General features: G+C 45.2%; 1 protein-coding gene and 1 long non-coding RNA gene across 5 annotated transcripts in view; one reads left to right on the top strand and one right to left on the bottom strand.

Annotated features, from left to right (window-relative positions):
• Positions 1-13201, top strand: part of LOC129385288 (uncharacterized) — a 482098-nt gene that overhangs the window by 125824 nt on the left and 343073 nt on the right. The window lies entirely within an intron of this gene.
• LOC126533297 (uncharacterized) overlaps positions 1-13201 on the bottom strand; it is a 49600-nt gene that overhangs the window by 1126 nt on the left and 35273 nt on the right. For 2 of the 4 annotated variants that reach the window (XM_055071806.2, XM_055071807.2), the window contains 5 exons: positions 11070-11132; positions 9192-9257; positions 8078-8131; positions 7711-7770; positions 7274-7333 (listed from right to left, as the gene is read on the bottom strand). In XM_055071806.2, coding sequence (XP_054927781.1) covers positions 7274-7333; positions 7711-7770; positions 8078-8131; positions 9192-9257; positions 11070-11132 — 303 coding nt within the window. The remainder of the gene's footprint in view (positions 1-7273; positions 7334-7710; positions 7771-8077; positions 8132-9191; positions 9258-11069; positions 11133-13201) is intronic. The other 2 variants (XM_050180554.3, XM_055071808.2) reach the window with 2 other exon arrangements.

Raw genomic sequence — 13201 nt, 5'->3', positions numbered from 1 at the left:
AGACCGCACCGTCCTTCAGCCCCCTACAGGCCGACGAGCGACCCACGAGTTATTAACCACAAGTTGACAAATACTACAGGACCAACGTCTCGAAGGAACACAATACGCTCCCCCACACAAAGCTCTCAATACACTCCAGGCAAGGTACTGGCGCCGCCTGCAAACGAACACATACTCACACTTGTCTCGTCTACGCGCAATATCCCCAGACAGATATACGTCCCGGACATGTCCCTGGTGTAGCAACCACACAGCGACACTCGTGCACATAACACACCAATTCACCGACCGTCCGGGCGACGCAATTTCGCCACGAGTCACAGCACACGCACTCACTATACGTGGTCTTGGGGGGTGAGATCCTCCGAACTGGACCTGGGAAGCCAACTGGCGACCCTCGACCAGGCCCCGCGAGCCGCGATCGCAAGTGGAGCCCTGTCAGAAGGAACCACCCAGGAATCCAACCTCCTCCTCCTCAACCTACAGACTCAAACATTTAAAATGCTTTCACGCGTAATAAACGCTTGTTATGAAAAGCTTGTGATGTTTAAACTTACGTGTTGCAAATTATATTTTAGCAAATGGCTGCGAAAAAGTAATGCGTATGTCGGTTGTATATTAATCGAACTGACAAGCTTGTCGAATGATAGTAACCCATGAATCGGTCGTAAGCTTCTTTCTTGACAGCATTTGCGAGTATCTGTGTAAATCGTGCCCGAATGACGCACAAATCCTTCAAGTCGCTTCTATGCTTACATGGGGCGAAATTCGCGTACAGTTAGGAACTCCATGTGCCCATCAAGTTCTTGCTTTTATTGGCCCACATTCAAGCATCTGTTTCTCTGTCATACGAATACCTTCCCATGTGGAATTACGTACATGATTCCGCTGCGCTCATACCACAATACAAGAAATTGTTTATGTGCTTGGCTGAGTCTGTCCAGCTGTAGCTGTGACATTACGCTTTCCAAGAGCTAAAGCAGGAAGCGCAATGTTAAAACCCCTCATGAATTCACAGAAACATTTTTGAACCCCACTATGTCTGACTGCTTAGACAATAGGGCACTGCGTGCGCGCGCTGTACCATGCACAAGGACTTCTCTTCTCGTTTTACATAGTTTACGTAGTTTCTGCGGCATGTGTGAATTGCTTTTTTTTTCGCTGGGACAAGGACCAAAAAAACAGGAAAGAGGAGGACGTGTCTACACGAGATAGTATCACGCATAAACATATGAATTGATATAGTATTTGAATAAAGCTCTGAATAACGTGATGTATATGTACATCGACGTCACCAATAAGAAAGGAGAGAACAGTTTACCCTATGTTGCATTTGCGTGCAACACTCCTCGCCAAGAGATATAATACGTGACTCCTTTCACTCTCGTTTCTGCCGCGAAGTTACTGCTCCTGCTACAGTTACTACTATGCGATACTGCCAGATGGGTGTGGTGATGATGTGACTGCTGCTGAGGAGGTTATGCAAAGCGCAAGAAAAGCCAGGTAGCTTGCGCGTTTGCGAATCCAGAAAGACCCAGTTTCGACCTATTGGTGAACCATCGATTGCGAGAGCAAGTTAGTCGACAGCTATACGATGTAAGCATAGTACTTTTTTCGGCCGTATAAACTTCTACACATAGGCACACTAACTAAATTAACTAGCATGGTGTCACGCGTACACAAACAAGCATGAGCACGTCTCACTCGATGACCGCGGTAACTGGCTGACAAAACGCTGGAGTGAAGAATGGCGGCAGCAGCGGCGAGCGAATCGATCTTCGTGTTGCCTCTCACTTCATCATCATCATCATCATCAGCCTGGTTACGCCCACTGCAGAGCAAAGGCCTCTCCCATACTTCTCCAACAACCACGGTCATGTACTAACTGTGGCCATATCGTCCCTGCGAACTTCTTAATCTCACCCGCCCACCTAACTTTCTGCCGCCCCCTGCTACGCTTCCCTTCCCTTGGAATCCAGTGCGTAACCCTTAATGACCATCGGTTATCTTCCCTTCTCATTACATGTCCTGCCCATGCCTATTTATTTTTCTTGATTTCAACTAAGATGTCATTAACTCGCGTTTGTTCCCTCACCCAATCTGCTCTTTTCTTATCCATTAACCTTACACCCATCATTCTTCTTCCCATAGCTCGTTGCGTCATCCTCAATTTAAGTAGAACCCTTTTCGTAAGCCTCCAGGTTTCTGCCCCGTAGGTGAGTACTCGTAAGACACAGCTATTATACACTTTTCTCTTGAGGGATAATGGCAACTTGCTGTTCATGACCTGAGAATGCCTGCCAAACGCTCCCCAGCCCATTCTTACTTCAGCCTCTCACTTCAACGCGAACTTAATGGTGAAAACAGCACGCACGAAGCCATCAGTACTCGGTGCACTAGCTCTGTCCCGATAGCACATCGCTTTCTACATAGGTCCCGCGCGGCCATGCCATACGCAGCAGCCGCCGGAGTAGAACGCTCCCCAACCCTCCACTCCCCCCAGTGCCTTGCGTGCGAAGGAAGACGACGCGCTTCCTCCCTTGCACGCACGAGATTGAGCAGCCATCGTCGGCTCACGCTCGCACGCTTTCAGTCACACATGCAGCATACGACGCGACGACGACGTTATCATGCTTGGACTTTATACGGGACATCATGGTGAGTGCGACACCTACGACGAAAATGCGCCTGGAGTGTTCATATAATTGATATCGCAACCAAACAATATATGACTAAGATGCCAGATACCACTATCGTCGGCAAAAACCTGTCAGGTACACAGCAGGCGACTTCTATTAGTGGGCGTGGGCTATCTGGGAAGATTCTACGAAGATATTTCGGTGCATACAAAATTCTGCACCGGGTCAGTGATATTAATTACGAAGTTGTTCTCTAAAGACTTTACTGCTGCAAACGCCGGCTGCATCTGCCCGAGGTTGTACATGTGCTTTGTATGAATCCGCGATTTTCCAAGTTACTTCAACCTTGCACAGACCGGCTTTCTCTTCTCTCCTATTAAGTCGGGACAATATGCATCCATACCAACTCTGCCACAACCGTTTAATTTCCCTGTAGCTTTTCAAACGCAATACCATCAAAAAACCTGAGGGTTCATCTTTATTGTTATTTGGTGCGAAAACTAAGTATATTCGATTTATTCCACAGGAATATGAGGCACTGATTGATCTCTAATGAATTCGATAATGCTCCTATTTTACTCTTTCAATAGTTCACTTTATAAATGTTACCTTCTTCAAGGCCCTCCTCGGCGCCTACTATCTGAGGTTTTCAATACAGCAACGTTGTATCGCTGTGTTAACTTCTGGTTATAATACGTCAAGAATACTCCACCGAATAGACGTTAAGGCGAATAGCTTTGGCATATTAAGGTGTACAACAGACTTCCATAACATTGTAGTAAACTTCGGGGTAATTGTACATGGAGTATGCTATGTAGAAAAGGTAAAGGTACAGGGCTCGGCGCTAAATGTAACATACACAAATATGATTAGTAGGAAGTACAGACTTTTTCATATATAGCGCTGGATTCTCAACTGCAAGGGCACTTGAACTCCGTACGTGGTTTTTCTTAACTGATCTGGCTAAAATTTTGTCTGCAGAAGTGTAATAATGAAAAATCAAACAGTGCAAACACAGCCTTATATTCGTGTGATATCGCATAGGACAGTTTCATGTAGTCCCACGTTTTCTCATTCAAATCCCTTGCCGACTTTCGCAAATAAAAAAAAGAAACGATAAGAAAGGCAACCTCAGCAGCCGTACACGCTGTTTATAGTGAATCTGGTCATTTTCTCGTGGTATCAGTTATTTACCACGATGCGAAAATAACCAAAACAAGAAACGCGCAATGTAAAATCTTGGCAACATTCTAATGTTCTGAACAAGAAGAAAATAATAGTAAACTGCAGTCGACAATAAAAAATTGTATCGGACAACTTGGTGTATATTAGGTTCATGTAAAGCTATGCAATGCAACCATACAAATCGAGAAACGATTGTGTGCTGATTGGTCGCTTGTACTTTCTGTTTGTCCCTTTGTCCACGGTACTTTGTGCAGTTTTGCTTGTCGCGTCTACGCCTGAAAGCGTCACGCTCCTAGCGCAAGTGAGACGACGGTGCGCGCCTCAAAGATGGATCAGTTTCCCGAACGGTGCAATCGACTGATTCTTAACACAATGCAGCTCAAGTTCAGCGATGCGGAGTACAATCGAGATTGAAGCCGGAAAAAGACTGCCTCAGCCGAACGAGCTAGCAGCTACCAGAGCAATCTGAGTAGCCACGTGATGGAGCTTCTGAGGGATCTCCATTGCACTGCCAGGTTGAAGGTAGGAGGGCTTCCGAGTGCTCTGAGCTGGACCGCAGCGCTCTGAGTGAAGCGACGAATGTGTTCCGAGTGCTCGATTTCGCCCGGCCGAATGTAAACCGCGCGTCTTAAGTCGTATCACTGGGCCGCCTCCTAACCAGCACCGAGCCGGTGCTTCAATCTACGGGAGTATGTGACACGCTCACCAAGAAGACGTTTTAAGCTTGGTCCGAAGACGACGGCGCTCTGGACTTCGCGCTCTCTACCACCTTTTGAACTGCTACAGTTATTGTAAATATCCTGTAAATATATTTCTGACTTCTTTTGCTCCCGTAACAATGTTTTCAGCTCCTCCTTCAAGAAAGAAAAACTGTTTCAACGTAAACACATGAGGAGCCGTTTACGTTCTCCACGCACACGTATACGCCGCTTTGAGCACTTAGCTATCTGGCTCGAATAATCTTTTTTCACATTTGTAACATACGAGTAGGTAATAACAACTGAGTGGAAATACTGCATTCCTGATCTGTAATTGGTGTCAGCAGGACACACACTTGTGTACATAACGTATGCTATGCGGCAGTTGTAACAAACTTACTTTTGTTCTTGTCTTTCGAACTACTGTAGTTTCCCGCTATCTATTCCTTTTTATCTATGTCTTCCTAAACCAGGAGTACAATCAGGACTCGATGGCAACCAAAAGTCACTGGGACACTTCGCATTGGACGCTCAGGGGAAGTCTACACATGAAGCTGTGCAGGGTGATATGGGCTGGACAAGTTTTTAAGTGAGGGAAGCTGAGAGCAACATTTATTTCGAAGAACAACTGAGGAATATAAAGAAAGTAAATGAGTTGCGAGTGTATTCAAGTATTTGTACATGAAGAACATTGGCTCACAGTAGAGAAAGTAAACTAGGAAAGTGGATACGACCGCTATATTAAACAACACGGCAACAAAGAACGTCAAACGCAAAGTCAGAGAGACTGGGTGGCGGCAATGGAAGCGAAACCTGCTAAGAGTCACTACTTAAGAGGAAAAACGAAATCCCGAAAGAAAACAATTTATGACAACTCTAAGGGAAGCTCTTTACTTTTCGAAGCGAGATCAGGATGCCTTAGAATATGCACCTATAAAGCGAGGTATAAGAAGGAAGATGAAGCATGTGCTTGCTTGCGGAAAAGCTAGGGAAACGATGGAGCATGTTTTATTAGAATGTGAAGATATCTGCCCAGCGGTCTATTTAGGCACCACTGGCCTCCTTGAAACTCTTGGGTGCATCGAGAGCAGGGCGAAAGTAAACTTGCCAGCAACATAGATTAGTAAAAGGCGATTGGAAGACTGGTGGAAGAAAAGTAGGGAAACGACAAAAAACGGAGACGTACAAGAACGAAGTTCACCATAGGGGGTCAGAAAATTTGGTTGTGGGAGTTCATAGTTTTTTTTTCTTGTTTAACTTAAGTAGGACATTAGGCAGTGTAATAGCAAGAACTTGGTGGCGCAACCCACCGCCCCGTTTCAAAGGGGACGCTCATAACATCCATCCATCCATCCATCCATCCATCCATTCCATCCTTATAGAGTAGAAAGGGCTTCCTAGCGTATAGTTTCTCAACATATTACCTAGAGTGAAATCTGGCGCTGCTGCGCTGTGGTATGCATGGGAATGCCGGTATATTGTGACTTCGGATTGGCATCGTTATCGGATAGCCAGGCAAGCACCGTTCCGGCTGTCACAATGATTAATTTTCTGGTAAAACAGCACGTAAAAAGTTGTTTTAGCTTTATTCTCACACAAAAACATGTTTTGTTTAACTACGGCGGTTGTGGACGGCCGCGGATCCACAAGACATGCAGCCACGTTAATTGCAAGGAAGCCTGAACAGGCTGAACAGGTTGCGATCGCTGTTGCGCTCACCGACGACAATCTCTGCCATATCTACAGCGACTCCATAGCCGCTATCAGAGCTTTCCAAAAGGGCACGTTCTGCGCACAGCCTCTCAGAATTCTTACAAATTTGGCTATGGGAATTCATCGTGGCTTTTTCCTTCCGTTTTTTTTTTCTTCTTTAACTTAGGTAGGACAAGGCAGTATAATAGCAAGATCTTTGTGGTGCAACCCACCACCCCGTTCCGAAGGGGACCCTCATAAGATCCATCCATCCATCCTTCCATCCAAGTGGACTGTTAGTCAGGTGATATTTTAAATTTTTGGGGGACTTTATTAGCAAGAAAAAAAAACTCAGTGCCCTTCCACTCCATGGAGAAGGATCACCAGCGAAGCTGTGTATGTGGGCCTTTAATGGCGAACTGCGCCTCCGCAGCAGGTCGGCCAGGCATTGCACTGTCATCGGGATCGGCCCACGTATCGGGAATGCTTGACGCCTGCTTCCCCTCCGCCGTGGGTCGCCCCGGCATTGAACAATCGTCGGGATCGGCCCACGTATAGGGAGTGCTTAGCGCCTGCTGCCCCTCCACCCCCGGTCGGCTCGGCATTGCACTATCGCCAGGATCGGCTCACGTATGGGGAGTTTCTTGCTTACGTCAACGACACGAACATTTCCTTGGACGGTGGAGGTATACAGCTTTGCTGTAAAGTAAATCAGCAAGTACCTGGCTGAAGACATGCCAGTCTTCAATTTATTTATGGTCGTTATATTTTATATGGTCTACGGTTTCTTCATTGACCTTACGCCGTTCAGAGCAGTAGTAAAACTATTATTGCTAATTACAATTAGTTAACAAATTGAATGATACCATCATGGTTGACTTACTGGCGGCTGTTATACTCGACTGTGTACAATATGCACTTCGTTATCTTCGGGTAAATTGGCCCGTATTTTTGTAAAAATGCGATGCCTGATAGCTGACACACCCTGTCTCTTTGTGTGCCTATACATATACACGTGGCCGCATGACCAATGGTACTCCGCTTATAAAAGACACATACCTGTTTCTTTCTTTGTCGCAGCCTTTCCAGATGCTTCTTTATCGCTCTTCTTTGAGTTATCTGTAGGTCAAGCAGCATACATGATGACGCTTGCATGTTGATTAATTATGGAAATATAAGTGGTGTTTTCTGCTTAGAAGCGCGTACTAGTTTGAGACATAACTCCGCTTGTAGCGTGAACTGAGGTGCACACGACGTTTATAAGCACTAGTGAGACCAATGAGAGTAAAGGGCAGGGCGATGAGCGTGTTCGTAGCTGACAACTGAGCTGCGCGCGTCATGTGAAGTACATTAGCGCTCAATTTGAATCAATATAGCCGCTCAGTTATGTGTCGGGCGGCATGTGACTCGCATTTAAGCACCAGTTTGTCTAGGCTACATATGTCTAGGCGTGGGTGCATATAGCGAATGCTACACGGGCGATAAAAGACACATGCCTTGTTTTTTGTCTGTCTCAGACTTTTCCGCTTGGTCTTTGTCGTTCTTGGCGGACTTATCTGTAGGTGAGAGATCATAGTTGGTAAATTTTTTTTTTAGGAATAAAGATTGGTTGCGTATCACTTTGACAAGCGTATATTAGTTGCTGAGATAAGGGTCCCATTTATAACGGGCACTAGGCTGGGCGTAAATAAGGGCAAAGCTTTACTTACTTATTTACGCAAGTAAAGCTTTACAAAGCTTTACTTGCGTTCTCCACATGATGCTCTTTAGCATTTAGATTCGCTCCCATGACCCACTCCTGAAGTATGCCCATTCTGGCGCATGGTGCATGCTATACGCGGGGGATAACATATATATACAAACCTTCTTTATCTGTCTTACCACCTTCGTTATCATGTTTGTCTTCCTTTGGATTTTCTGCAAATCAGAGAACATGCAAGACCAAGCTTATTGGAGGAGATCAAAATTAAAAAAATAGATAGGCGGCATTTCTCGCTTACGAATACGCACTAGCCGCAGAGATAACTGCAGCGTGCAGTCAACAGCAAACGACCTCTGCGCTTATACTACACCACTACGCGTAACACACGGAAGGACAGCAAGCGTGTGCTGTAATTATGTCAGCATACAGGACAAATATAAACCGGTTTTCTGGCACTGATTACATACGACGCTGCGCATATATCATTTGTATACTTATCCAGAAACATATCCAGCTAGATATCAGTTGACTCAGCTGCTGCTACACCAAATTCCACGGTTGGGAACGTGAGAGGGAGGCCGACCAAGAAAGCTTTGCTTAAAACATTAAGCTATTTATTTTTTAAGGGCTCTTAGAACAAAACTTCAACGCCGACAGGTACACCGGCCCCAGAATGTATGGCGGAATGTGTTCATCATAGCTGCTAAATGTCGCATTAGCTGGATTTGGAGTTCCACCTAGGTATGTACTGTGCACGACCTTGTGAGCATATCAGCGGCGTTGCGAAAAGAGTGGTTGCCAAAGGTTTTTTTTAGCACGAGGTACAGATTGGTTATTCGTACTTGAGTGAATAAAGCTGCCGAAATATACCTCCCTCTACGTTTTCTAATGTAAAGCCTCTGTCTACACTCATGCACATAAACGAAGCAGGAAGGGAAATTCATACCTGCCTTCTTTCTGTGAAAACTTCCGTAATTTTTCATTTATTTTAGTTGTTTGCAGCGCGCAAACAAACAAACGAGCCCGCCACAAAGCTATCACCATATAGTTGCGTTAGATTATAGATAGGCCAATACCTGCGTCTGTGTAAAACAGAAATAACAATGAAGTTGTGTTTGTAGGCGCACGTGTCACAATGCGAGCACAAATCTGAAAATAGTGCACCTCACATGTAATAGTTGCGTTCATTCAACACAACAATCTTTTATTGATCTGCCAAGCTAGCACATAATTTTTCTCATCACGTATCTTACACCAGCGATCAAGCAGCCTTACCTGGCTTGTCATCATTTTTTTCCTCTTTGTCGGTGTTTGAGTCTGTAGAATCTGCGTCATTCTTGCCTGCGGATCGGAAAGAATACATGAAGCTTGTTTTGTGAAGTTAACAAAATACGAAGCTATATCGCTATTCGCGCTTAGGGATAGGAAACAGCCCTAGTGATAGCTCTCTAGCATATACTGAGGTGACCACGGCGCTGCACACAGAGACGGGCATCCGTGTACGCCCAAAAGGCGACCGATAAAGCTAATAAACTCTGAGAATCGTCTATTACAGCGTAAGCGTAGTTTGGCTCGGTTGTGACTGTTTTTGCTTAGTTTTGCTTGGTATTGCTTACTTGCTTTTCCTAGCTCATGCGCGTCTACCCATGGCCTTTCCAGTGGCAAAGAATGCTTAGGCGTTAGTAGACAGTAGTCAGATTTTCTCGCCGCATCCGGCCCTTTTCAATGCAGTCGGGCCCATTGAGCCGGAACACTAGGCACGAGCGCACCTCGCTGCTGCAGCAGCGCGTGAGGCGTCGTGTGAGGGGAGAATGCATTGCCGCGATGCTATCTCACCCTCGCTGCCACTCTCGCCTTTTAATTGGGCCTCACTGCGCCTCGGTAAGACCCAATGAAAACACTCCAAGCGTCTCAACACGTTCGCTTGTCCACCAGGTGTTCATAACTCGAAGGACGCTCAGCAGCGTTCAATTGTACATTGGACCGCCCCCAAATCTCGAGTAGGCCCACACCCGAGTTTCAAGTTGGCCAGTCCTGAAATTTTAAGGTGGCCCACCCCCTAATTTGAGTTGACCAAGACTGTACGTCACGCGTGCAGAAACGTGTGCGGAAGTGCAGCATATATGTTCATTCTTCTAGGCCTTCTGCCAAGCGCAAGGGATTTATTCGAGTAAATTATTGTTTAAATGTAAACGCGTCATAAAATGCGTAAAGTACCACTGACACATCTCGCAGAGACGATAACTTCGGATTGTTATTCCAGTATACAAAAGAACATAAATCAGTTACGCGGAACCGGAAAGACAACGCCCTTTTCCAGCTGCCGTTCGAGGCCTAAGTGAGCGTGGCCGCTAGGTGGCGGTAGCGTTATCAGAGCAGACATCCTCATTATTGTAGGGCTTACGCCTAGCGCAAGTGCATTATTGAAGTCATTGAATTTTGTAAAATAAAATGCGTCAGAAAATTCGTAAAGTACGACTTACACAAAACCTAGACATCATCAGATTGTGAATAGGAAATAAGAGAAAACATAATTCTGTTACGCGGAAACTCACACCAACACCTTATTCGGCTGCCGTTTTTTTTGGTGGCGTTGGGGTGAGGGGGGGGGGGGGAGGGGGAGGCAGGGGTAGGTGAGTACACCGCAAAAAATCCCGACCAAGTGGAGCCTATCAGTTTCACTGTAATAGATAGATAGATAGATAGATAGATAGATAGATAGATAGATAGATAGATAGATAGATAGATAGATAGATAGATAGATAGATAGATAGATAGATAGATAGATAGATAGATAGATAGATAGATAGATAGATAGATAGATAGATAGATAGATAGATAGATAGATAGATAGATAGATAGATAGATAGATAGATAGATAGATAGATAGATAGATAGATAGATAGATAGATAGATAGATAGATAGATAGATAGATAGATAGATAGATAGATAGATAGATAGATAGATAGATAGCGTGAAGACTGTTAACGCCTTTTATCAGTAAATCTACGCAGCGTTCACTCGCCGAAAAGAAAATTTGACTGCATAACACGTGCACCCGTTCGGCCGTGATGGGCCGTACTGAACACATGTAATCTAGCATGACGTATAACAATTATTCTATCTTGTAGAAAAGTAGCAGTCATACTCACCCGAATCTCCACGTGGTGTCGAATTGACAACCGCCTTCGTTATTTCGACTGCCGCACTAGACACTAAAAAGTATATATAAAGTATGTATCATGCGATTAATTTCACAGAACTAATACTTTCCCCCTTAGTATTGTCTTTTATCTACAATTCATTCCCCTTCATTGACAGTAAATGATGTTCAAGCGAACAAATGGACCTTTAAAGAAGGGTGTTTTACTCAATGGACTTTTTCCCATAATACGTGTTTTGTCGGCATTGCACCCTACGTTTCCCATTTTACAGCGATATGTGATATCCTCGTTCCGCTAGTAGGGTGGATGTCCCACAGTTGCGACTGTGTTCGTCGAAGGAATCGCAGTCCCTTTTCGAGTTGTTCGCAAATATAAAAAGAGAAAAATAGAGCTGCGCGGTTTACCCTGCATATAACCATAATGCGGCTCTACCTGTTGCCAGCCGGAAGCGCAACCACTCCCCCCACGCTACCTCGCAAAATATTGCAGCTCTAGCTGCTATTACAGGCTGACGCTACACTCTTCAGCGTATCTGTAAAGCACCAAGGTGAAACACTTCAAGTGAAGTTATCAGTAAGATCTAAAAGGCGGGATAGGAAAGAGAACAGAATGGCTGCGTCTTCCCAGTTTACTGCCGAGGCGCGTCACCTCCACGATAAATACTGTGTTCTTATCAACAGGAGGTTGCTCCACCAGCACCTTTGAGTGCTTAATCCCTTGGCGATCATAGGCATCTTTCTTGCGATTACCAATTTTTGTTATGATGTATGTGCAATTATGTGGCGGAGATGTTTAAGATGTTATGATGATTATTGTGATGAATACTGTATCTCATGCGATTGATGAACCACAAAACATTTTATGCACCTCAGCTCACACATGAAGCGGCAATCTCGCAGTAAACCGCAATGTGGCATGATACCAAGGCAGAGTATATCTTGTAATCACTGCACCCAGCTGACGCTCCATAGCAACCCCCACTATCCCTGGCATCCTGGGCCGCTATAACATGAAGCTATTCCAAACTTTTCTATTACAATTCTGCAATCAGCCCTCCGCAATTGGTCAAAAACTTTTTTGGACCACCCCCACTTTGCCTGTCTGTCACGCGACGTCACGAAAACCATGATAGCTCCCCATCTGGTATGACGTGTACACACTGATTATGCATGATTTGACCGAAAAAAAGAAAAATAGTTATTTCTGATTCGACGCCTTTTCGCTATCAGCCCTCGGCTATTAGCCAAAAGCTTTAGGGCAACACCCAGTTCACCTGCCTGTCTCGCGACGTCACAAAACCGCGAACATTCACCGCGTCAAAGTGACGTGTACGCGTTAAAGATCCATTAGTATGCCGAACGAAACTGAATTTCCTTCTGAATAGCCGAAGGCCGCCCCGTTCTGAAAGGAATAAAAGGTGGCTGCCGCCGATCACTCATGCACTGGCTAGTTACAGCTGTCGGAGAGCATGAGTTTGTTTTCGTAAAATAAAACTTTTTGCGTTGCCGTGTAACGTTTTCGAGGACTTTCGGCACGTTTACGCCCTCGTTCTGACAATTCTTCGTCGCTGAGGATCCATTTTAGCGTCATTTTTAAGCTTCCGTTGCATGTTGCCATGACTTCGACTAGCCACCGCAAGCTAAGTAAGGGAAAGCGGACCAATCGTAGACGGCAGCACGAGTCTCGTCATCTGGTTATCGGTTTTCAGTGAACTGGCTCGGCCCCATCAAACCACTCTCCACTTGAGCGTGCTCCTCGCCTCTTGTCAGCCAATTAGATAAGACAAGCCGCTCAGTGTAGACAATGTTATTCGTTTTTCAAGAAAACAAAAGTGACCTCCTATGAACGAGGACAGCACTTGATTGGTCTGTTTATACAACCCTGCAGGTCACCGTCCGATGCTTGCGTCGGCGGTTACGCAAATTTGACGTCAGGAGATTAGAATAAAAACATATTGGAATAGTTTTACGTTATAGGGCTCCTGGCTGAAACTTTGTTACAATGGCTATTCATAAAGTGTCCACGCTCTACGCTGAGGGGCGTCTTGTTAATGCGGCACTATCCCTTTATTATATTTAAGGCTACATACCTCTTATGTGAGTTTGGTGCATTCATTCTGG

The sequence above is a fragment of the Dermacentor andersoni genome, chromosome 7, assembly GCF_023375885.2.
Source record: "Dermacentor andersoni chromosome 7, qqDerAnde1_hic_scaffold, whole genome shotgun sequence".
NCBI lineage: Eukaryota > Metazoa > Arthropoda > Arachnida > Ixodida > Ixodidae > Dermacentor > Dermacentor andersoni.
The sequence above is the reverse complement of the archived record's forward strand: the minus strand, read 5'-3'. Positions and strand labels throughout refer to the sequence as shown.